General features: G+C 54.0%; 1 protein-coding gene across 3 annotated transcripts in view; it reads left to right on the top strand.

Moving 5' to 3' along the window:
- Gdpd5 (glycerophosphodiester phosphodiesterase domain containing 5) overlaps positions 1-25,823 on the top strand; it is an 81,328-nt gene that overhangs the window by 29,126 nt on the left and 26,379 nt on the right. For all 3 annotated transcript variants that reach the window (XM_058578546.1, XM_058578547.1, XM_046441997.2), the window contains 2 exons: positions 808-877; positions 13,028-13,202. In XM_058578546.1, coding sequence (XP_058434529.1) covers positions 13,086-13,202 — 117 coding nt within the window. In that variant the 5' untranslated portion in view covers positions 808-877; positions 13,028-13,085. The remainder of the gene's footprint in view (positions 1-807; positions 878-13,027; positions 13,203-25,823) is intronic.

Raw genomic sequence — 25,823 nt, 5'->3', positions numbered from 1 at the left:
TGTGCTTTTTGCTTCCAGAGTCTGAATGGGTTGGGGAAAGTTCTCATGTTGACGCAGGCCCAGGGCTGGGCACTAGGCTGAGACACCATGGCCCTGTGTCCCAGCCCTGGCTCTGCTTCTGCCTCTCTGGGTAACATAGGAAGGCCTTGGCTCTGCCAGTTTCAGTGTCCCCAAATAGGCAAAGTAGCAGCACCTCTGAAGCCTGCAGTGCTGACCCCAAGCCCCTTCCCCTCCCCTCTTCTCCCCATGTCCTGAGACTACCATCTCTCCCCGCAGTTCCTGGGCAGGGGGCTGCCCTGCTGGCTGTGGGAGCTCAGGGATGGGGGAGGTGATGCATGAGTCACTCAGGCACATAATTGCGGTGCCCCAGATCCCGCCTCCAGCCCACCGGCCCTCCCCCCTTCGGCTGCTTTGGAAGAACAGCTGGTCTGGCAGCTACCTCAGAGAAGCAGGTCCCTGGCAGCAGAAGAGGGCCTCTGCCCCCAGGGTGGCTGGGCTTTGGGTCCTGCTTCCGTGGGCCCTGCAGAGAGGCACAGGTGGTTTGAGAAGCATGCTGTCTGGATTTGGGATTGTTTGGTTTGTGGGCAGCATGTGTGGAAAAAGATTTGCATGCTCCAGGTCCCATGGGCCAGGACTAGATAAGCCACCAGATTCATGGCTTCCCCAGGGCAGGGACCAGCGTGACCCATCACTGGACTCTCCATCTAGCACAGGGTGGGCCCAGGCTAGGGTCTCCTTAAGGGCAGGGTGTGGAGGGTAGAAGGCAGGGCAGAGTGATGAAGGATCTCACTGTTTTTGTCCCCTTAGGTGTTCCAGTGAAGTGACATCTCCACCTCCGTGGACAGGACACCCTCAGGAGTTCAGCTAGCAGTCACTGGTATGTCTTATGGGTAAAGAAAAAAGAAATGAAGGAAGAAGAGAGAAAGGAGGTGGAAACCGGCCGCAGAGAGTAGCCCCCTGGCTTCTATGCGATGCCTGCCTCTCCTGAAGGGGAAGAACAGTTATGGAAAAACAGGAGGAGCAGGAACTATTGACCCATTTTATAAGACCCACAGCTCTGGGTGGGGGTCTCTTGCTTGGGACAATGCACATGTACAGGCACTTGTCTAAGGGCTTTCTGTGTAATAGTTCATTTAGTCCTTAAAAAAACCCACAGGGTTGGTGTCATGATCCCCCATTATAAAAGAGGAAAGTGAGGCAGAGAGGTGTAAGGATTTGCTCAGTTAGGCGCTTGGTAGAGCCAGATGAGTCTCCTTCCCAGCGGGATGTCTGTTCAAAGCCCTGGGATTCACTGCCTCTCTGGAGTCAAGTGGTAACTAAATTTCTTTGACCTCCAATTTGGGGTTTAATGGGCTCCTAATTCCAGGTAAGATTTGTGTTTTAAGAGAGAATTTAAATTTAATTTAGAACCCTAAAGAAAACAGTGCTTCAGCCCAAGGAATGAATAGCAAGTGGTAGCACTGGAGGCCCTGAGTCATGGAATTGGCTTGGACCTTCAAGGTGGGCTGGCCAGCTCCTGGGATTTTCTTCTTCAGCACTTGAGTAAGGTCAGTTTTCTCTGGTCACCAAAGAAAGAAGTCATATGAAAGAGGTGAAGAAAAATTTAGGTTCTGGGTCCTGAGACATGCCCAGAAGCAGAGACTTCTGCTTTTTGCAGAATACTGTGAAGAAGAGCAATGTTAATGACAGGGATGAAATTAGGATCCTATGCTAAACCTGAGGTCATTTGCACTAGATCTGGTGCAGAAATGTACAGATATCAGAGGTTTAAGAAAAATTTGTGGGAGAAAAGTACTTGAGACTTTTTTTAGTAACTTTTTTTTTTCTTTCCTGTAAATTGGAAAAAGCCTAATTATTATTCAAAGGCGGACTTCAGCTCAGGCTCAGGAGTGGTTCTGCAGTCGTGTGGTTTACACAGCTCTGATTAATTCCTTCTTTCCTTCCTTTGCATGTTTCACCAGGTTTTCTAACTGTCAAGCACATAGGCACCTTCTTGGTGCTAGGCCCAATGCAGGGGACACAGACCCCCTATACAAGACTCCTCTAGCTGAAAGTGAACGGGGGACAGGGTGGGGGGTGGCAGGGGTATCTTTTGTCACCATCACTGGGCACAGGGCAACAGACACTACAGGTCTTCAGAAAATCTTGGCCACCTTGAATAAGAAGCCTCAGTCTGGAAAAGCTCTGAGCCTGGGGGTAGGGCAGCCAGGGTGCAGATGATTACCAAGTGCTGAGGCCTGTGAGTGTTCTCAAGAGCTCTGTCAGATGATGAGTGCAGAGGGAGGACACCCTGGACCTCTGGGGGCAATCAGACTAAGCCTTGCACAGAGTCCATTAGTTCAGATGGACAAGATTTGGTTGGGGTCGGGGAGGGCTTTCCTGGCAGCTTGCCCAGCCTGGGCACAGGCGTGGAGGTGGGACAGCTGTGTAGCCTGGTGTCCTTGGAGCACAGACTAGGAGGAGGGCCAGCAGGAAGGCAGGCTGGAGAGGTAGGTGTCAGGAAAGGAAGTGAAAGGATTGCTTAGATGGTAGGACCTCCATCCCAGGGCCTGCTTGGGAAGCCTGTTTGTATAGCAACTCTGCTAGTTTACATAAGTAAATAAAATAAATCACTAGCCCCATCCTGCAGGGGTAAACACCAGGCAGAGACAAGGCCCTGGTGCAAGGCCCTGCTAGACTCAGCTTCCTCCTCCCCGTCCCCATTGGGAGGGGGCCCCCCTTCTCTTGGGCCCAGGGAGAAGCATCAGAAAAAGTCACCTCAGGCCCTGTGACTGAGGCTCCTGGGGAAGGCCCCTGGAATCAACTAGAGGGGTGGAGGATGGTGAGTCTGCTCCCTAGGCCCTGGGGCTCCCCATGAGGCCTGAGCAGAGAACTTAGGCCTATTTGCTGGCTCCACCTGGGCCAGGGGGAACCTGGCAGTGCCAGTGGGGGAGGTGGGGCAGAAGACCTCCCTACAATCCTGGAGGCTTAGAGAGAACCTAGAGGTCCCGCAGAGCCTTGCTGGGAGTGCACACACTTGTGGCCCCACTGGAAGGTTGGGCCCACCACTAGGGAGAGGAGGCTAGAGAGAATGGCTCTAGGACTTTGCTCAGGCTGACATGGTCTTAAGACCCCAACTGGATTATTCCAGGATTTCTTGAGAGTACGGTCTTGGGTGATGTAATTCTAAAACTGGTTTGGGGCGCTTGGGAGTTTGAGCTCTGAGATGCTCAGCTCTGCTCTCTGTGAGGTCAGGTTGTTCTTGACGACTACTCAGCCGAAGCTGACTGGAATCAGAGAGGTCTGAGCCTGGCCTCTGCCCAGGTGTGTCCCACACATGCAGGTCTCTGTCCTAAGGGCCTTACCTGAGGGAGAGGCTCAGCAGACACCTGGTCCTAAGCCTGGTGCCGGGTGAGTCCTGCCTCCAGCATCCTCTGCTTCCTTGTCTGTGAGTGAGGTGGGGATCTTGGTGATGGCCTGGGAGTTGGTGTGACACTTCAGTGGCCGGACAGCTGTGGAAGCTCTTTGTAAACTGTAAGCACTGTGGTGTGCTCGTGACTGTAGCGGCTATTGCTACAGTGAGGCTGTCTCCCTGCAAGGAAGAGAGGTCCACATCTGATTGTCGGTGAACCCCTCAGCTCCAGGGGAGGCGGGAGGCCCCTGAAATTCACAGTAAGGGAGCAAAAGAGCTGGAGGGACAGGACAGATGGTCCCCTGAATGCGCAGTTTCAGGGAGGACACCGCCCCTTCCTGCTGGGGGACCATTTCCTAGGGAGGCCAGCCAGGAGGGTGGGAGAACTGGAGAGCCACACAGGAGTAAGATCTGGTCTTCCTTGGCTTCCAGCCTTTCTCCCAGAGAAAGAGCAATCGAGGTCTCTTGGGACAGAAGTGTTGGGTAAATAGGAGGCCCTGACATCATTGTGTAAGATTCATAATGACCCTAATTATGGCATGATTGATTCTTGGAGAGCTCTGGCTCTCAGCTCTCAGAGTAACTTTTCCCCAAACAATGAGCAGGTGTGATGAGGGTGGGTCCCACCTGGCGGTCTCCCCTCCCAGCCCTTCCACCCTTAGCCCCAATCCTCCTTCACTCCTCCTCCAGCCCCCCACCCCCACCTCACTGCAGCTGCTTTGGGTACTTAGACTCTCTTCCTATCCTAGGTCTGGCCACCTTCTCTGCCAAATTCATTAGAATCTACAGTTTTCTCTGAGGCACAGAGTCGTGAAGGAACTTACCTAAGGTCACGCAGTGAGATGGTGACAGCCTAGATGTCTTGATTAGAGCCATCAAACGATGCCGGCACTAGGAACATATGAAATTTCTAAGTGTGGCCAAAGAGCTAACTACAGAAGGCTGGAGAGCAGTAGTGTGGGCTTGGGATTGGTTAGCCCCATAGTTCTCTGGGTGGACTTTTTATCAACCCCAGGGAAAGGGGAGTCCCAGAATCAGTGCTGTCCCCCAACCTCCAGCCCTGGCACTGGGGCCAAAGATTTGTTTTGGAGGTTTGTGTTTGTGTTTTGGAAAATGGCCTGGTTGGTGAACTGTTTGGGGAGTGTCTTGCTGTCCTGGGTCCCTGGAGGGCAGCAGGGCCTACCAGCACCGCTGCATGGAGCCCAGCCGGGGCCTAACTTGCTGGCCAGAGCTAGGGATCCTGCTCTAGGAGCCCCGATCACTCCCTCTTGGCCTTTCAGGCTTACTCTGTACTGTCCCTGCACCTGAAGTGTCCTTCCTTCCTTCTGAGTTCTGCTTAGATCCCACCCTCTCCAGCAGTCTCCACGTAGAGGCCAGTACTGCAACCCAAGGACACTCAGAGTTCTGGGGTCCAGAGGAGACCTGGCCCATCAGGGAAGGCTTCCAGGAGAGGGGCTCCCTGCCTTGAGGTGGGGGTTGAGGACAGGCAGAGGGGCTCCCACTGGCACACTGGGTGGGAACAAGGGTTGGATGATCAGCGACGAGGACCACACAGGGGTCCTAGCCATGCTCCCCAAGCTCTGTGTGAAGAAGCCTCTGTGGCCCTGACCCTGTGGCACCGGGGGTTGTTCTAGGTGAAGTTTGGGTCATTACTGAGTATGTTTATCCAGGACCCCTTGGTCACTACCAAAGATGGCAGAGGCCCTGGGGGGGGCATACTGAGCAGGCAGCTAACCTTGCTGTGCACCCTCATTAAGCTTTAAACCAATCCCCAGGAGGACAATTCACTGCCAGGACTCCCAGTGATTTTGCCCTAGGAGCAGAGAGGGCCCTTCCCCAGCTGGAGCAGGAAGGACTGTGGGACATGTCCTTCTATCCTTGAACACTTTCACCTCGGCCTTGTTCTTGGGGATGTGGAGAGAGCAGGTGGCTAATGGGTTTTAGAAGCCATGCTAGAAAGGCCCTTGGAGATCTCTGGAGGTGTTCAAGGTCCCCATATAAGGGTGGGACAGCAAAGACCTGAGGCTTTGGGGGGGTCACCCAGCCTGCAGGTCAACCCAGCCTGTGGGGACTGAGCTCAGCCTCAGACCTTTAGGCCTGGGGCTGGGCTGGGGTTGAGGCCCCAGGGAGGGGAGCCAAGGCCAGGGAGGAGGGAGGATTTCCTTTGCTTGCTCCCCTCCTCCCCCTGGGGCCCTGGCAGGCTGCAGGAGAAGGTCAGGCCTCCACCTCCCCCAGCCCTGGCACCCCTCAGGGGTTTTCCTCTTTCCTCCTGGGTTCCTGGCCTCACTCCCTGCCTGAACGTCCCCGCTGCCAACCAAAACACTAAGCTCTGCCCTCTGAAGCGCAGTCCACTGTTCCACAGATGCTGCAGCTGGCAGATGCGGAAGGGGATGGAAATGTGGGTAGACCTCCCTCTGCTGGTGCCATGAGAAGTCTGCCCTTCAGAGTCACCGGCCCTGGGTTCAAATCTTCCCTTCTCCATGATTAGCCCTTTGGCCTCAGGCAAATCACTTTTTGCACATACACATGTGTGCGTGTTTGTGTGTGTGTGTTATATATATGTGTGGTGTGTATGTGTGTGTGTGTGTATGAGAGAGAGAGAGATTAATTAATAGACTTTTTGTTTTATAGAAAAGTTCACTGGGAAATACAGAGTTCCCAAGTACCCTCTTCCCCTCCCCCGACTCTCCTCTGTTTTCACATTTTGTTTTTTTTTTTTTTTTTTTTTAATTTTTTATTGTTGGCTGTTCAAAACATTACATAGTTCTTGATATATCATATTTCACAATTTGATTCAAGTGGGTTATGAGCTCCCATTTTTACCCCATATACAGATTGCAGAATCACATCAGTTACACATCCATTGATTTACATATTGCCATACTAGTGTCTGTTGTGTTCTGCTGCCTTTCCTATCCTCTACTATCCCCCCTCCCCTCCCCTCCCCTCCCCTCCCCTCCCCTCTTCTCTCTCTGCTCCCTCTACTGACATTCGTTTGTCCCCCTTATATTATTTTTCCCCTTCCCCTCACTTCCTCTTGTATGTACTTTTGTATAACTCTGAGGGTCTCCTTCCATTTCCATGCATTTTCCCTTCTCTCTCCCTTTCCCTCCCACCTCTCATCCCTGTTTAATGTTAATCTTCTTCTCATGCTCTTCCTCCCTACTCTGTTCTTAGTTACTCTCCTTATATCAAAGAAGACATTTGGCATTTGTTTTTTAGGGATTGGCTAGCTTCACTTAGCATAATCTGCTCTAGTGCCATCCATTTCCCTGTAAATTCTATGATTTTGTCATTTTTTAATGCAGAGTAATACTCCATTGTGTATAAATGCCACATTTTTTTTATCCATTCGTCTATTGAAGGGCATCTAGGTTGGTTCCACAGTCTAGCTATTGTGAATTGTGCTGCTATGAACATCGATGTAGCAGTGTCCCTGTAGCATGCTCTTTTTAGGTCTTTAGGGAATAGACCGAGAAGGTGTTTTCACATTTTGTATCCATGTGGTACATTTGCTTCAGTTGATACTGTTATGTCATTACTAGCCCAAGTCCATAGTTTAGACTAGGGCTCACTTCCGTGTTGCACATTCCATGGGGTTTGACACATGTGTAAGGACACCTATTCTGGGTCATACAGAATAGCTTAACTGCCCTAAAACCCCCAGTTCAACCTACTTCTCCCTCCCTCCCCCTGAGCCCCTGGCAACCCCTGATCTTGCTGCCTTTGTGGCGTTGCCTTTTCTAGAATGTCACATAGTTAGAATCACACAGTATGTGGCCTTTACAGATTGGCTTCTGTCACTTAGCAATATGCTTCCGAATTTCCTCTGGGTCTTTTTGGGATTTGAGAGCTCATTTCTTTTTATCCTGGAATAACACTGCATTGTGTGGATGGGCCACAGCTGAGTCATCTATTCGCACAAGCCCTTATTTTTGATCTGTAGGACAGGGCCACAGTCCTGCACTCGGAAAGGTTGTCATCTGAAGGTAATATGCACCAGCTTGATGCCCAGCAAGTCCCCAGTCCTCCAGGTCCCCACCATACTCCCCACGAGCGAGCGACAGCACAGCAAGCTGCAATCACTGTGATTGGCAGTAATGCCACTGTGCGGATGCTGGGTCTACCATTTTGGGAACACTTTTATTGAGTGCTTAAAATCTGCTAAGAACGGGGAACACAGTGAATGTCCTTGTACCAGTTGAGTGTTTGGGTTGCAAACAACAGAAATAATTCAGAGTAATTTAAGCAGAAGATTTCCTTGGAAGGGAACAGAGCAATTCCTGGAGGCACCAGCCAGGGTAGGAATGAAGGGGGCCCAGCTGTAGTCAAGGACCCCAGGCCATCGTCCTTTCTGGTACAGCGGCCATCAACCTTGCAGCACCTTCACACTAGAGCAGATAGTCTTCTGGTGACTTCCAGATCTGAGCACTTGAACAGTTTTACCCAGATAAAATCCACACACCATACAACTCACTCTTGAAGTACACAATTCAGTGGGTTTTCATGTATTCAAAGAGTCCTACAGCTGTCCCCACTATCTAATTGCAGAACATTTCCATCACTGTAAAAAGAAACTCCATACACCCGTTATCAGTCTCCCCACCCCCGTTCCTCCTCACAATCCCAGCCCTGGCTTTCACTAGTCTACTTTCTGTCTATATTTGCCTATTCTGGACTTTTCTGGAATCGTATAATTTTAGCCCTTTATAACTAGCATCCTTCACTTAGCATAATGTTTTTAAGATTCCTTCAAGTTGTTCAGATTCATCAGGTTTGATTGCAGACTCAGGCACTTCCACATGCCCCGCCCAAGGCTCAGAGAGAGCTGGTGGCCTGTCTGAGGGAGACCAGGTAGAACCCAGGCCCTCACACCTGGCCTGAAACTCTGTCTGCTCTCAGGATAAACAGCAGGCAACAGGGTCTGGGAAAGTAAGGGCCTCACAGCCTGGCGGAGCTGGGATAAAGGTCAGGCACATTCTGGGATGTTGGGATGGCAGAGGACCCTGGACGTGGGGGCTCAGCCTCAACATCCTGCTTCGGCTGCATGTGGGCATTGGCTGCCTCTCAGGTGTGACTCTGGGAAGGTCTTTCCCTGTGCAAACAGGAGACCACGGAAGTTCAGGGCAGGGGCCAGAAATTCAGACAGAAAACAGGACTTTGTGCTGGGGAGGGGCTTTCTTTTGTCCCACAGCCAGCAGGAGCTATTGGCAAGGGATTTCTCAGGAACTTGGCTGGTATCAGCAGTCCTGGGAGGTGGCTTTGAGAGATCTGTTGATGCTAAGGATTGTCATTAGCCTGGCAGGAAGGGGAGGTGTGTTGATGGCTGGGGACGGGTGGGAAGCGTGCTGACTCGAGAGCTTGTTTGAGTGTCTGCTGCCCAGTGTCTGAACTGCACATCTGTGAGCAGAATTTCTGGGTCCCCCCTGAAGCAGAATCCAGCCCTTAGTGTCTTCTCTTCTCACGGCCCTGTGCCAGTCACTGGGGACGTGGGGATAACCAGGCCATCCCATGGAGGAGACAGGCGTGTCAATGGTGTATATGTGGTGTGCCCGGGTAAGAGTGGGGGGATATGCAGGGCTATGGGAAGGCTCTCACCAAGCTGGGGCTCAGGAGAGGTTCCCCAGAGGAAGAGACATCTGAGCTGAGATTCAAAGGATCAGGAAGAGGTAACTAGACAAGGGACTGAAAGCTCTGGAGAGGCCAGGCAGGAGGAGCGGCAGGGGCCAGATCCTGGTCACGTAGCTGGTGAAAAAGTTCACTCTGGTTTCAGCAGGAAGGTCCTAATGGAGGGACAGGGCCCACTCCAGGGACACCAGGGTAAAGAAGAGGCCTGAACCAGAGGAGTGGCTGAGGATGGTGAGAAGAGGGCCCGGAGGGGTGTGAGAAGCCGGCTGGGGATGGCAAGGAGGTCACCGCACAGAGTGGGTCTGCAGGAGCCTGGGTGTCACTCTCGCAAACAGCCACTGGCCATCTCCATCAGAGGCGGAGACTGGGTGACCTTGGCAGGGTATGATAACTGCAGCTGTGGGAGTGCACGAGCTGTCCCTGCTGGGAGAACACACAGAGGAAAGAGGGGAGGTCTGCCTCCCAGGGGAGTCCCACCAGCATGGCAGGATGCACACCCACTCGGGAGAGAGAAGAGTCACCCCAGCAGTCATCCGCTGAGCCCTGGGCCAAGGCGAGATGTGTGCTGTTCCACTTTCCGCTTTTCCAGATTGAAGCGGAATTTCCATTCCCAGGTGGGTTGTAAGGAGGTGACTGGGAAGGGGCAGCAGAGGACCTGTGGGCATCAGGCCCATGGTCAAGGATGCTGGGAAAGGACTGGGGACATGGCTGTGGGTTCCTGCTCCCAGAACACCCACTTGCTGAGCTTTGGTCACTGCTGTGCTACTCAGACACCTTTCTGCCTACCCCTATGTGTTTCTCCAACAAAGCCAAGGCAAAGGCAGTCATCCCTACACCATGCTGCCCCCCAGGCCCTGGGCTCAGGGAAGTCCCTTCAGCAGCACCATATTCCACATGCCTCTCCAAGAGCCCCTGGGACAGAGGCTGCATCAGACAATTCCCAGCAATTAAGAGGCTCATGGTCGTTCAGTATTCCCAGCAAAAGCTCTAATGCATCTTCCCCTGGGGACCGGAGGCTGTAATCCCTAGGTTGAGGTTAGCATTGGTGGTGGGGTTGGGGGTGGGAGGAGGAGATAGGCAGAGGCCCTGGCGAGGCCCAGAGGAAGAAGTAGTGAGTAAGCCCAAAGCCCAGTGTTCCCCAAGGGGCACCTGGGAGCAGGCACTTATAGACAGGCATCTTAGGAGCTCTTCTTACGGCCTCAGCTCAGCCCTTCCTCAGGAAGCAGGCCCTGACCCTTCCTGCACACGGCAAGTGCCCACAGCCCCTCTTTCCCCCACCACGTGCCTGCCGCCTGTGGCACTTACAATGCTGGCCCAGAAGCAGTGGAGCCTGGTGCAGGAGTCTGCCTGTTCCCTCCAAAGGGCCAGACAGTGAGTATTTTGGGCTTTGCCGGCCATATGGTCTCTGTGGCAACAACTTAACTCTGCAGTTATAGTTAAAGCAGCCACAGACAATAATCCATAAATGACTGAGTGTGGCTGTGTCCAATAAAGCTTTATTTATGGACACTGAAATTTGACTTTCATCTAATTTTCATGTCTCACAAGATATTCTTGTTTTGATTTTGTTCCCCAACTATTTAAAAATGTGAAAACCATTCTTAGGGGGCTGGGGATATGGCTCAGTAGTGGAGCCTAGCAGGTGTGAGACACTGGGTTGGATCCTCAGCACCACATAAAAATAAATGAATAAAGATACTGTGTCTACCTACAACTAAAACAATATTTTAAAAATAATTAAAAATAAAACATTCTTAGCTTTTGAGCTGTATAAAACAAGGCAGCAGGTGGGGTTTGGTGGCCTCTGGGTTAGTTTGCTAGCCCTAGGCTTAATGAAAGGCCCTTGTAGCCAGACTGCCTGGGTGTGAGTTCTGGGCTCTGCTGTGTGACCTTTGGTAAGTAGCTAAATCTTTCTGTGCTTCAGATTTCTCATCTGTAAAATGAGGATGGCAATGATAATATTTTGGGAACATAAACTGGTGGTGCCACTATGAAGAGTAGTTTGGCACTTCCTCAAAATGTTAAATGTAAGCCAGGCCCACAGATGCACGCCTATAATTCCAGTGACTCAGGAGGCTCAGTCAGGAGGATTTTCAGTTTAAGGCCAGCCTCAGCAACTTAAATTATATATCAAATTTTTAAAAAAAGCACTGGGGATGTAGCTCAGAGGTAAAACACCCTGGAGTTCAATCCCCAGTACAAAAAAAAAGAAAAAAAAAGTTAAACCTAAGATTTATCATCTGACCCAGGACCCAGCTAATCTATCCCTAATCTATTTCTAAAGAGAAATGAGAACATATATCTACACAAAACCACATTCATGGCAGTGTTATTTATAGCAACCAAAAAGCAGTGACAAACCAAGTTGTCCATCTACTGATTAAAAAAGAATAACAAAATGTGGGCTGGGGTTGGGGCTCAGAGATAGAGCGCTCGCCTCGCACATGCGGGACCCTGGGTTCGATCCTCAGCACCACCTAAAAATAAGTAAGTGAAATAAAGGTATTGTGTCCAACTACAACAAAAAATAAATATTAAAAAAGAATAACAAAATTTGGAATATCCATACACTTGAATATTATTCAGCCATAAAAAGGAATGACGTTGTGACCCATGCTACAACCTGGATGAACCTTGAAAACATCACACGAAGTGAGCCACACATGAAAGGTCACATGTTACATGAATCTGTCTGAAGTCTCTAGAATAGGCAAGTTCATGGAGACAAAGTAGTTGCAGGGTCCAGAGGTGAGCTGGGGTAAGTAGGGGGACCTGACTACTAATAGGTATGCGGCTTGATGGCGATGAAGGAAGTGGAATTGGGTGGTGGGATGGTTGCACAATTTTGTGACTATAGGAAAAATTGAAGGTGACCAACACAGACTTGTACAATGTGAAAGGGTGGCTCTTACAGCATGTGAATTCTATCTCACTAAAGAAACAGTGATGAGGGCTAGCTGTAGCTCGGAGGCCTGGAGAATGAACACCTTGGGGCACTAGAGCAGATTCCTACATCCACCATACCCAGGTGTTACTGCAGGCCAGGCATTCCCCTTTTTCTCTCTGAGCCTCATCTGTTCAACTGTCAAATGGGTTTAGGACACTACCTGCCACTTCAGCTTATTGTGACAACCAGGTGGAACAGTGGATGTACACAGGGCCTGCTGTATTTTAGTGCTCAGTGCATGTCAGCTGTTATGATAATGTATTTGAGAGTGTTTATTTTGAAAGTCTACTATTGCTAGGCACAGATCCAGTTACAGGGGCTAGAGCAGGGAATAAAATAGACACAAATCCTGCCTTCGTGAAACTTATAATGGGGTAGGCACATAAGAAACAAAATAAGCAAGGAGATTTAAGAATATGGTTGCTCTGGGTGTGGTGGTGCACGTCTGTCACCCCAGCCCTATGGGGGAGGCTGTTGCAGGAGAATTGTAAGTTTGAGGCTAGCCTCAGCAAGTTAGCCAGGCCCTAAGCAACTTAGTGTTTTAAAATTTAAAAAGTATAGAGGGCTAGTACGGGGCTCAGTGGTAAAGCAGCCCTGAATTCAATCCCTGGTACAAAAAAAAAAAAAAATGATTGAGAAAGTAAAACTGAGAATGTGGGAGGGAGCTTAGGGAATGCAGGAAGAGATTCCAGTTCTGTAGTAAGTCATCTGGGGAAGTCTCATTGAAAGAAGACATTTGACCAAAACCTGAAGAGAGGAAGGGAAAGAGGAAGCCACGCGAGTTTGCAGGTTTCTAAGGGCAGAGCCTCCCAGGCAGAGGAAAGAGCAGCATGCTGGGCAAGGGCGCAGGACACGGGAGGGGTCGGCAGGAGAAGGAGGAGGCAGGAGGAGGTCGTGAGTAGATGGCAGGGACAGATTTGGGGACCTGACTCCAGGCAGACAGGACCCACTTCAGGGCTTGACCAGAGGCTGCCCCCCAGCACCCCTCGGCTACGATGACGCTTCCAGTGTTGAGCCCATCTCCTCGGCCCGGCCTCACAGCCCTGTGCTTCCTCCCGCAGGACCTCCGGAGCCTCCATGGGTGCTTGAGGGCTGGGCGCCAGGGCGGTGGGCACGAGCATGGTGAGACACCAGCCGCTGCAGTACTACGAGCCCCAGCTGTGCCTCTCCTGCCTCACCGGCATCTACGGCTGCCGCTGGAAGCGCTACCAGCGCTCTCATGATGACACCACACCGGTGAGCCACCCTGGGACGCCACGAGAGGGACCCAGCCAGCCCAGGACCCAGGGAGATGGGGCGTTCGCTGTCTCTCTCCTGGGGGGCTCTGGACAGGTCAATGACCTTTCTGGGTTTGTTTCTTCCTCTGTGAATTGGGCTTGTAGTAATTCCTCAACCCACCTGTCCAGGTAGGCCGGCAGGTGCTCAGCTGTCCTGATGTGGCTAGTTGTTAACTTTCCTCTGATGGCATGGGGACTGGGCTGCTCCCAAGGTCTGGGAAGGAAGGGTCTACAGAGGCAAAGTCACCCCAAGAGAAAAAGTTCCCAGCTTCGAGTCCTGGCAGGTCTAGAAGTGGGCAGTGGCAGGAGACTGAGGAGGTGGGCCCAGCCATTCCGGAGCCTGGGAGCTGCCAGGGCCGGGGTCTGGCACCAGGGCCCAGTCACCTGAGCCCCTGGCCTGCTAGATCTGGCAGCAGGTGCTGAGCCAGATAAAGAAGGCCCCCTCAGTGCCAGGCTTCCCAGGCTAGACCCCTCGCTCCTGTCTCCGGGGCGCTATCAGCGGGTGGATCTGGTTTCTTCTCTGAAGGAACCCAGTTCCTGTGTGGTGTTTATCTAAAAGCTTTGCTGCCTGGAGAACAGCTCTCCTCCTCCCTCCTGCTTGTCTGAACAAAGAAGCCAGCCTGGTAATTCAGGCAGCCCCAGGCAAGCCTCAGTGCCTAGGCAGGCTGCCGCCCAGGTCGGAGGCCAAGTCAGCGAGCTGTCTGGAGGCAGAGGTCAGGCTATCTTGTCTGCCCTCTTCTGCCTATGCTGGCAAGGGACACTGAGACAGGAGTCTGGGTTCGTAACTCCCAATCCATGAAAAGCAGGGACCACCAGAGTAGCCACCAGGCCAGGTTCCTTGCCCATGTCCCCATTCCCAGGACAGAGAAGACAACGTAGCCAGACCAAGGCAACAGAGAGGCTGAGGCCTATTCAGGGCTCACAGCAGGCCCCTGCAGTCCTGGGACCCGAGCCCCCGGCCCCCCTCCAGGCCCCAGCCTAGGAAGCCTTCCCCCCATGAGCTGCCTCACCTGGGAACTAGAGGTGACAACACCCTGCTCATGGCCAGCAATGGGAGATTAGGGATGGGGAGTGACTGGCTCTGGGGCAGCGCTGTGCTGACACACACCGTCTCTGTTCCTCTCAGCAGGCCTGTGAAACAAGCCAGGGAGGGAATGACTGGACCAGAGTCCCCCAGCCCCACTGCCAGGAAGAGCCCAGCACTGGCCCCGGGGGGTTGATCCGACAGCTATGGGGATGGGGGCTGAAAGACAGCCGGGGCAACCCGGAGGCAGAGGACAGCTGAGCTCCAAACCCCTTGGCCACCAGCGCAGTCCTGGAGGGAGGTGCCCTCCCAGGACATGGTGTGCCCCTTGGAGGCCCAGGCCAGCCTATGTGGAGTCAGAACATGGTGGGTCTTGGATGTGGCTGGCACAGGGTTCTGGGTAGAGGAAGGGGCTCGAGGCTGCTCGTGGGAGCTGGAGTGGGGCAGGCGCTGGGGCTCCAGGGACAGGGCCAAGGCTGAAGGAGCCACAGGAAGCCTAGGCCAGGCTGGCACAGTGACAGGAGGTGCAGAGTAGGGGCTCCGTCAATTTTGCTGAACGTATAGAGGCCTCTGCGACCTGGGAAGTGCTGGGAAGGGAGAGGAGAACTGCCTGAGGAGAAGAGCCTCCACGAACACCATGCACCTTCCCCTCCTGGGGAGCCCAGTGCCTTGAGGATGTGTATCTGAGTGAAGGCTCAAGGGAAGTAGAGGACAGGGGGAGCTGGGCAGTGGTGCACCCCTGTAATCCCAGCAGCTTGGGAGGCTGAGGCAGGAGGATTGTAAGTTCAAAGCCAGCCTCAGCAACGCCAGGCCCTAAACAACTCAGTGAGACCCTGTCCCTAAAAAATAAAATACGAAATAGGGCTGGGGATGTCACTCAGTGGCTGAGTGCTCCTGAGTTCAATCCCCGGTTTCCCCCACCGGCCACCCCAAATAAAGAGGATGGAGAATAGCAGGGGAGCGTAGGAGTTGCCTGAGGAGCCTGGGACATGCGGGAGTGTCCTCTGCTGCCAGGCTGGGACCCTCGGCATTGCCTGCGTCCTGCAGGGGTGCCCTGTGGAGCCGGGGTGGAGTCCTCTGCATCCTTCCCGCCCGCCCCAGGCCCCGCTGTCCCTCCTCCTCAAGCTCTGCTCATGCTTCCCCTTCCCAGGACACACACTGGACAAATACAGAAACAGGAAATGGGGGACCTCAGAGGTGAAGTGACCTCCTCTCCTGCCCCCTGCGCAGAGAGCATGGAGCAGCCTTGGCAGCAGGAGGCCGGCTCACTGACAGCCAGGAAGGGGAAGCGAAGCTTTTTATAACTGAGGATAATTAATTGGTTGTTGTCTGTGACTCATTACTCTAATACTACCAATTAGGGACGTGATAGGACAGAAGACTGTTCTCAGGCTGTCCCCACTGGGCCCCCTGAAGACTGTGTCTGCGGGAGTCAGCACAGTGGCAAAACCAGCTTCCCTGCAGTGGCAGGGATATAGGTCAGATATCTGAAGGAACTTCCCAGCCAGAGACTCTGAAAGAACAGATTACAGTTGTCAGCTCTCTTGCACCTCAACAGTACATGTGCCCTTTGATGGCTGTTATGACCTTAATTGATCCCTTCCATCTTACAGACAGGGCTGCAGGATGAAAGGCACAGCCTGCGCTAACCTCTGCTTAGACCCCTGGCCTGTGTCCCCTGCCCTATTCCACAACAAATAGGTTTGTCTGGGATGCGCTGGTCACTTAGTCAATGAACAGAGCTGGTACCTGCTCAGGAGTCTGATAGGTGCATCAGACCTGGTTCCCCCTCCCTCCTGGGGCCCTCAGACTGTCAGGGAGCAGACGTGAGCTGACACAGCCAGACCACCCAGGTGACCATTGGTGAACCCAGGAGAGTTGGCTGAGCTGCGGCTTAGTGAGCCCCCCTCACCAGAGTGGGGTGTGTCCGGGGCCGTGCCGAGCACCCTGTACTTCAGCCTAGCAGGGCACTGAGGACCACTGTGCATGAACCTGGAGGGTGCTGCTAGGGCCAATGAGTGAGAGTGGGCTGGGGCCTGGGGAGGGTGCTTGAGGGAATAGGCAAGGGGAGGGACCCAGAGTCCCATAGACGGTGTGATCAAGAGATTGAGAGAAGGAGACCTCTGAGCATGACTCCCATCCCCCCAGCCCCCCATTGCAGCCATTTCCAGAGTTTCCTCCCATGCTGTGCCTTGGAGGGGGGCTGCCAATGAGTGGAAGTGACCCTCCCCCGCCCGTGCCCCCCCCATGGTGGGCTGTGAGGGGCCCCTCCTGCCCTGCAGAGGAGTCCACCCCACATCCTCCCACCCCTCCACCCAGCCACCAGCCTTTTCCTGTTCCCAGATAACAGTGCCATGTCTTGGTGCCTGCCCCTCCCACGGCCTGGAATGCGCTCCTGTCTCCTCTGGGCCTCTTGACTCCTGGTACATGCCCCCCACCCCTCCACCAAAATCAAGCCAGCTCTCCTTCCCCTCCCTCCCCTCCTTCCCTTCTCCCTCCCCTGGGCTCGCACAGCACCCTGGGCCTGTGCTGGCCTTGAGGACTGATTCTCTGTGTCCTGCGGGGTTGTTATGAGGGCAGGGCCTGGGCCTGCTCCCTCCTGGTTTGCCCAGGGAATGACTAGAAAGAAGGACAGACGATGGGATGACAACAAACGAGAAGCTGCTCAGGGCTGTGCTGCTATCTTGGGTGGGAGAGGCCCCGTGAGTCCTCTGGTGTCGGAGATCTGGAGGAAGCAGGCACACCTGTGTGGACAGGTGCACGATGCACTCCTGACCTGCTTCCCAGGCCCCTGGCTGTGGTTGGTAATGGAGGTTGCCGCTCAGTGGTAGAACTTCCAGGGTCACCCTTAGAGCTGGGGTTGGGCACTAGAGGTGGTCAAGAGGGAAGGGAGAGGAGTTTCCCAGCTGGCCACCAGCTCCCAGCCCTGTGGGTGTGTCCGGGGTGAGGATGCACTCAGGAACCCAGGCAGCTTGGCAGGGAAGCCATCTGAAGGTGGGCTCTAGCACGTGGTTGGATTCAGCCAGATGCAACTAGGTGCTGCTGGCCGAGGGAGATGAGCCTGATCTCCACCCTGCCTCTACCTGGGACCCATCCAGGCAAGGGCTAGACACTCCTGGGCTTCACCTTGCTTGCAGGTTAAAATCCAGTGGTACAAATCCATGCCCTGGGGGTCCCATTAGATGACTGATGGCTGTGCCTTTGGTCTTGGGTAAGAAGAGACCATCTTCCAACCTTGGGGATGACCCACCCTCCCTACAAACTTTCGAGGGGTGTCATTCTCTTCTCTGGTGCTGTGGAGAAAGGGACCCCGCAGGAGTGAAGGAGGAGCTCTGGGTTTTACTCCCCCACGGAAATGGGGTGGTAGCAGTGGCAGGGTTGCAATAAGGAGGAGAAAATGGAGTTGATACTTCACTGGGAGCTGAGGGCTTGTGGCTGCAATAAAGCCATGCTCTCACTGGCCTTTGGAACCCCACATCCCACTTAGCTCCTCTCAGAACAGTACTGGCAGCACCTGTCATGGCTTCGCCACACCCAGGGGAAGCGGCTCGTGGGTGACCCTCTGTGAATGTGCTTTAGGGAGAATGGGTGGGTGTCACAGGGGCTGCAGCCTCCACCCTGGACCTGGGCAGGACCCTCTGAAGCTCTTTGGAGGGTCCTCCCTTGAAGCCCCTTCCTGGTTCTTCTATGCCTGTGCATATCTCCCAGGGGCTGATGCCACCCAAGGGATGGGTGGGGAGGGACCAGAGCTCCTGGCTGGGCCTGGTTTCGTGCTCCTGCTTGGTGAGTTGCTCTGAATGCCCCCCAGCAGAAGCCAGGGCAGACAGAGGCCTAATTGCCTGGCATTCTGTAGCCCTGGGAAATAAATCCAGCTTCTTAGGCTGCCAGGAGCTGGCTGGGGGGTGGGGATTCTAATAATCCCTTTCCCAGCTTGGCCCTGATGCTGCAGTATATCTCAAACCTGCCTGGGCTGCCCCCTCCCCCAAATCTCCTGGGTCAGGGCCAGGGCAGTCCTGCCAGAGCCTGCCCTTTTCCCCTCCCAGGAGCTCCCAGCACCTACCCAGCCAGCATCTCCCAGGCCTTTCCCTTGTGTCCATTCCCGCATTTGGAATTTGGTGAGTGTGAAATAGCCTGACAGTGGCAGGAGCCGGGGTGCCCCAGATTTGGCCTGCATGTGGGCAGATTTGGGTGTCGGCACCCCATGAGCTCTATCTCCCAGTCCCTCAGCACTGCTGGGAGCTGGGACCACTGGGGAGGCCCTGGGGGCTGGCTCAGCAGAGGGAGAGGGAGCTGAACCAGGCAGAGCCAGCTCGCAGGGGCAGGACCTCAGGACAGAGACGGAAACCTAGACACAATCTGAAGACCTCCTCGAATTTACTCTGTGGGAAACCGATATGGCTGTTATCCCAAGTGTCATGGTGGTGTAGGGACAGCTGAAGCATCCATGTGACGAAAGTAAAATTAGATCCCTGCCTCTTACCTCACACCCAGATATATTCCAGATGGATTAAAGTGTATTTTTTGCCTGGAGCAGAATCGCACGCCTATAATCCCAGTGATTCAGGAGGCTGAGGCAGGAGGGCCACAAGTTCTAGGCCAGCCAGGGCAACTTAGTGAGACCCTGTCTCAAAATTGGAAAAGAAATAATAATAATAAAAATTTAAAGAACTGGAGATGTAACTCATGGTAGAACACTCCTGGATTCAGTCCCCAGTACCAAAAGAATTAAAGGGGACCTCTGCACCCCTGAGCAGCCTTACTTTTCCCACTCTTACTTATCCCCAGGATTGGAGTCACCTGTTTTCTGCTCAGTCACCACTGCAGGTTGCTCAGGGTGGCCTGATTTATCTCCAAGTAGCCAAAGCCCATCAGGCTGGTGCAGAGAGGGCTCCGTGCATTTGGGGTAAGTGGAGAGTGTAGGAGGAGATAACAGGACACTGAGCTTTGGCATGAGGTAGGGGTCAACGAGGATTTTTCACCAAGTGCAGGTTCATGTGTCCCAACACAGTCTGCTGAATTCTCTGCCATTTCTGCACTGATTTACTGACATACTCATCCTGTGTCCGTGTTTCTAGGCTATTCTACTTTCAGATCTGTTTTTTTCATTTCTTAGTTGGACCTTTTGGGGAAGAGGCAAGATGACGAAATCTCCTGAAATCTTGTCTAACTCTGAAACTCTGAAATTCCAGGGTCCCCCTGGCACTGACTGTGACTTGCAGTGTGACCTTGGGCAAGGCCCTGACCCTCTGAACTTATTTCCTCTGTGGCCAGACAAGGATAATTACATGGCCTGCTGCTCCTCGTTGCTTTGAGACAGTTGGGGATGGTGGAGGCACCTAGACCCGGGGGGGGGGGGGTGAATTCTGGCTGTACCCATTACATTTGCCCTTTGTGACCTTGGGCCAGTTGCTTCCCCTCTCTGGGCCTCAGTTTCCTCAATTTTATAACCTGCTTTTGCAGACCTTCAGGGAGGAAGAGATGGGGAATGCCAACCCACAGTGCCGTGAAGAGGTCCTGTGGGCTCTGTCCTCTGCAGGCAAGGGCGCAGGCCACCGGCTAGGGCCTCTTCTTCCTTCCTCAGTGCTGGCCTGACCTGCTCTGGCTGCCCCTGGCGCCCACCCCTGCTGGGGGCAGGTGATCAGGCTTGCTGTCCTCAGCAGCAGGAGAAAACTTTGGTGGAGCTCAGGCAGGGGGAGGGAGAAGACTCGATCACTGTCTTCACATAATTAAAGGGCTGTCAGACGCCAAATGATAATTATAGGAACGATGGTGGATCTGGCGATGCGCGGCTTACATCTGTAATAGCTGGGCCCAGCCACCTCCTGTGAGGTGGTGGTGATGTCATCACTGTGAACAGAGGAGGAAGCTGAGGTCTGAGGTGCTGAGTGCTTGGCCCACAGCCACGCAGCCAGTGGGGAGAAGGGCCCAGACTAAAGCCCAGCTCTGCATTATAGTCCCCCATGCCTTGGCCATTTGACCCAAGGATTTCTTGCCCTTTTGGCTGGATTTGTTCTCTGTGGTATCAGGGACCCTCAGGAGCTGGCAGGTTTCAGCTCCACTCAGGGCAGGGAGGAGGGAAGGGAAATGATCCCCCTGCCTGGCCAGGGCCCAATGCCTCAAGTGAGCCCTCACAGCTCTGCACAGCACGCCATGGCTGCTGTCCCAGTTCCCCGAGCAGGAAGCTGAGGCTCACAGAAGGTGAACATCTTCTCCAAGGTCACTCAGCAGTGGCCATCCTGGATTCAAACCCAGTGTTGCTTGGCTACCAAGTCCCCTTTCCCTGTCAGGCTGGGAGTCGTAGAAGTAAGAGCTTTTGGTCAGATGATGAGGCTGTCCCCCAAAGGAGCTCTGTCCCTGGAGCTACTGGAGCAGGAATAGGCTGAGTCCCCATCCCCAGAGAGAGTGCCTCTGGCCTGGGGAGGGTACGGGCAGGGGAACAGCATTGAGCAGGACAGCGTTGGCTCTGAGTGTCTTGATTCTGAGAGTCTGTGATGTTGCCAAGGTGGCCTTGGCAGCTCCTGTCCTGGCTCTGTCCGGACTACAAAGTTCAGGCTCTGGGTTCTATTTGGGGACTCGGGGGAGGTGCTGTATCTCCTATAGTGTCCCCAGCAGCAGCAGGGCAGCTGTGGGCATCCTGGCCTGGGGCAGTGGTACGGAGCAGGCAGGAGCCCGTAGTGAATGGCGGCCAGCAGTGGAAGGGCTGTCCCTCCCCGGCAACAGAGCCCACATTTCCTGCTTGGATTGGGGTCTGCCACTGCAGTTGAGCTCGGTGACTCTGTGAGCCTTGCTGCTGATAATCTCCTTTTGCTTATTATTATGCAGAGGCCTCAGGAGTGGGAGGGACAGAGATGGGGAGGGGTGAGGAGAGGATGTGACTATCAGCAGGAGGCAGGGTGGAGGAGCAGTGGCCTTCTGTAAACTGGTCCACTGTGGTCAGGATCGTGATGGAGGGTCTCATCTCCTGGAGGGTCAGGGCAAGAATGGGAGGAGGTGAGCCAGTGATTTGGACTAAATGCCACAGCCTCTGGGAGTCGGGCCTCTGGGATTCTCTAACAGCCACTGGGCCTCAGCCTCGTCCCTCGGAGCAGGGCTACAGCATCCTACTCACCTACACCCAGGGTTCTCTTCTGACCAAGCTGGGCTTCTTCTGGCTGCCCCATATGCAGCCACCTCCAGCACACTCCCGCTGTAGCCTGGGTGAGCTGAGGAGTTGCTGACCCCATGAGGGGGCGGCTCCGGCTAGGTCAGCTATGCCTGGCTCAGCCTTTGTCCTGCTCCCTGGCGGCTGCCATGGCGCTGAAAGGAAGGAGAGGAGGCTTGTGTCATGGGAGTTCCTGCCCTTGCTTCCCTGGGCCCCTGGCCTGAGAATAAGTCTGGGGCTTGAATGATGGCCTTGTCCTCCAGTGGCCCTGAGCATCCCTGAGACACAGTCCCTTCTTCAGTTATTCCCACCATATCTGAGTGCCCCCTTGTGCTCCAACATGATGCTGGACCCAGAGACATTCCAGGCATCCCTGCCCCAAAGGAGCGCAAACTTCAGTGAAGTGACCTTTAGTATGCGCATACTGTATGCTGGTTGAAGTATATCAGCTCATTTAACAGCACCCCTCTATGGCAGCGGTTATGATTCCCATTTTATAGGTGAAAAATCCAAGGCTCAGAGGGCTAAATGACTGGCCCACGTGGCAGAGCCTGGCCTTCAGAGGTCGTGCCCTTTCCACAATGATGTTGTGTAGGGTCAAGTTGGTAGGTACCAAGAGCCAGAGCAGGATGCTCCAGGAGGGCAGGTCTTTGGGAGCAGGAAAGAGCAGAGTTTGGACCCAGGGTACAACCCAGAGAAAGGGAAGGGTGAAGCCACGCTGGGCCTGGGATGGCCATATGGGGTCCCCAGGGTAAGGGCAGGTTTGAGGGAAGCAGTTCAGGGCTGCTTCTGTCAGGAATCCAGGGTTCCCCACTCTTCCCCCACTTGGTGACCTCTCTGACCTCCACTTGCCCACACTGAGCCCTTGTGCAAATGAAGAAAAAAAGGCACCCCTCTGCCACTTGACTGCCATTTGTCAAAAATTGTCATCATGAATCTGCACCTGTGTGGAAACCCTGTGCTTCTTGGCGTGGGGCAGAGCACAATTTGCTCAGCCGTGTGTGGGGATCCTTCTCTGAGCCTCGGAGTGCTGGAGACACACCCCCTGAGCCTGTGCAGGCTGTGGGAGATGGGGAGGCTGAGAAGTGCTATCCCTCTGTATGGCAGTGGCCTCAGGAGGCCAGTTGGGGCAGTGATCCCTGCTGCCATCCTCCGGGAGCAGGGCCAGATTGGCTTGTTAATGGTAGAGCGGGCACAGGACTTTTTCCTCCATAATGCACCCTGACAAGGACCATTAGTGCCATTTGGAACCTCTTTATCAGTGGAGCTGCACACAGGCTGCTTCCTCCAGTCCCTGCCTTCCCCTTCCCCTTCCTTCCAACCGCTGTCATGTAGTTTTTTTTCCTCTGATTGTTCTCAGTGCACACCCGCCCCCCCCCCCACTGCCTGGCCCTCTTCATCCTCCTCCAAGGGCCCCCTGTAGCCAGCTGGCCTCCGCTCCCAGCTCCCAGGCCTGTAGTCCCCAGACCCCCCAACCCTCACTCAAGCCCCTGTCCTGAAAACAGAGTTCCTAGTTCCTTGTTGCCAAGGCCCTGTCCCCGTCCCTGCCATGCCTGGGTGCCTCACCTACCTGTAGGCTCTACGCCTGTCACCCTGGTCAGTTTCTAGGGGCAGGGATGCAGTCCCTCATTCTTGTCCTGTTCTGGCTCAAAGTAAGGATCTGGCCGTGTCGTGGAGCACAGGACCTCTGGGGGCCACCTGACCCCTGCAATGCCTGTGGTCTTCCGGGCTACCTGTTGGTGTCACCCTGGGTCCTTCATCACACCTTGCTGCCGGATGTCTTCCCAGCACCTGCAGCAGCAGGTGCTCTACTATTTCGACCTTCAGGAAACTTGTGCCATCCTAAGCTGTGGCTTCTCGTCACCTGGGGCCTTGGCCACTGCTCGAAGTGCAATGCAGAGCTCGCTGCTGCTGCAGGAGAGCAAGCCCTGGAGACAGATGGGCACCCGGCACCGCCAGCAGGACTGAGCACTCCTCTGGCGGGTGGGGCAGGGCGATCAAGCCCCAGTGAAATCTCTCCTAGATGAGCATATCACACCAGGGTGGGAGAAAAGGAACCTACCGGTTCATTATCAAGTCTTTCTTGAGTTCCTCCACCACCTGGGGATATGAGGACACCCAGCTCATCAGTGTGCTCACAGCAGAGCCACACACAGAATCACAGACCTGCAGGTTCTGCTGACGCCGAGATTGGTGTGAGGGTGGTGTGGCTCCAGCTGGGATTCACCCTGTAGGACAGGGATGCCCTCGGGGAGAGGGGTCTCACTGAGGAGGGAAAGGCTGCCTTCCATGGAGGATGTGGCTCACGTAAAGCTGTGGGCTCCCCAGGGCCTGCTGGGAACTGCGGTAGGTCAGCATGCGTCGGGCTGCAGGTGCAGAGGTTGGCCTGGCCTCAGAGTCTGCAGAAGAGCTCAGGCATCAGGGAGTTCGAGCTGGGGCGTGACACACCAGAAGGGAATGAGGCTGGGGGACACGGCTCCCTCTGTGGGAGCCCCAGACACTAAGACTGGCCTGAGAGCTGCCAGCTGGACCCTGCAGGAAATGGGGTCTGTTATGAACAAATATGAATTTGAGGCAAGAGCAGAGACTCTGAGAAGGACTAGATGGAGGTGCTGGGCCAGCCAAGGTGGAGGAGGTGGAGAGACCTAGCCCTGGCGGTGCAGGCCAGACCCACAGCCTGGCCACGGGAAGCAGCACAGAGCTACCACCCAGACTGTCCTAGTGGTTCCCTGACATGGGCCTCAGTCCCCCAGGTGGGCACGTGGCCTGCTCTGCTTCTCACCAGGTTTTCTCTGTTCCTAAGCAATCCTGGGTTTGCCATGCCTGGAGCTGGGGCTCGTGCCAGTGTACGCCCAGGTGGGGCAGGCACAAGCGACCTACTCTGAGAAGCCATCCCCACCCCAGACCTGCTGGGAGGATTGGGTTTTAGAGTATGGTCACCTTCGTCTCTGTTTTAAATCAAGTGGGGGTTAAGCAAAGAAGCCTGGCTCTGCACATGACAATGAGTGGTGGCGGCTGCTTACCCAGACATGGGTCACCAATTTGTGTGACTCACGGGGTGGGGGGAGCTGCTAGTGTGTACCAAGTCACAGATGGCCCAGGAAGATGGCTTCTCCTGCATGCTGGAGAGAGGCCCGGGTGCTTATGGTATGCTAATGGAGAGTGCCCACTGTTTGCCAGCCATGGTTCTGAGTACTTGACTTGTATTACCTCATTTAATTCTCAAATTGACCTCATGATTTTAGTGCTCTTAAGTTCATTTCACAGAGGAAGAAGCAGGCACAGAGAGGTTGAGTAACACGCCCAAGGTTAGTTACACAGCCTATTAATGGTAGATTCGAAGTCCCAGGCAGTCTGGCTCCAGATGCTGTAGTTAATGCCTCCATGAGGTGTCCCTGGGCAGCAAAGGAGAGCGATGTTCTGGACTTTTCCTCCCCTTGCAGCTTCCTGCTCAGGCATAAATGCTGATGGGGTGGAGGCAGACTCCGTCTCCATCTTGTTGGAACCATGTCATCTGGGGAATGGCCACTTGAGCAGGTCAGGATGCAAAGAGTACAAGTTTAAAAACAGAGGGATGCTGCCAGGTGCAGCATTGTACACCTTAATCCCAGCAGCTTGGGAGGCTGAGGCAGGAGGATCACAAGTTCAAGATCAGCCTCAGCAACTTAGTGAGACCCTTTCTCAACATTAAAAATAAATAAAAAGGGCTGGGGATGTGGCTCAGTGATAAACTCCCCTGGGTTCAATCCTCAGTTACCAAAAACCAAACAAAATCAGAGGGACCCTATTGCTGTGGAGCAGAGAGATGGTGTAAGGGTGCTAAGGCAGAGCCCAGGAAGGCTTTCCAGAGAAGGTGACATTTGAACTGACTCAAAGGTGAACAGGGCTGGGCGCAGTGGCGCACCTCTGTAATCCCAGTGGTTAGGGAGGCTGAGGCAGGAGGATCAAGAGTTCAAAGCCAGTCTCAGCAATGGTGAGGCCGCTAAGCAACTCAATGAGATCCTGTCTCTAAATAAAATTTTTAAAAAATAGGGCTGGGCATGTGGCTCAGTGGTCAAATGCCCCTGAGTTCAATCCCTGGTACCAAGAAAAAAAAAAAGAAAAAAGAAAAGAACAGGAATTTTGGTAGAACAAGCTTAGGGACAGTGGCCCTTCCTTAGGGATGTTGACCTCCCCAAAAGGCAGTCATCGCCCCCTTATGCAGGATGTTCCTAGCTTGTGCTTCTGAGACTGGGGTATAGAGAAAAGAAAGGAGGAATAAGGCCCAGGCAGAAGCACCTGTGAGCCAAAACCTCTGGAAGCAGCAGTGGTGGTCAGCATACCCTCCATCGCCACCCTGGACTGGAGACAGCCTCGCCAGGCCCTGAAGCATCAGTGCCCAGAAGAGGAGGCGGAACTTTATACTTACTTCTTTA

Source organism: Marmota monax, unplaced genomic scaffold (assembly GCF_021218885.2).
Source record: "Marmota monax isolate L192 unplaced genomic scaffold, Marmota_monax_Labrador192_F-V1.1 WCK01_AAM20220418_F8-fsc00068, whole genome shotgun sequence".
NCBI lineage: Eukaryota > Metazoa > Chordata > Mammalia > Rodentia > Sciuridae > Marmota > Marmota monax.
The sequence above is the reverse complement of the archived record's forward strand: the minus strand, read 5'-3'. Positions and strand labels throughout refer to the sequence as shown.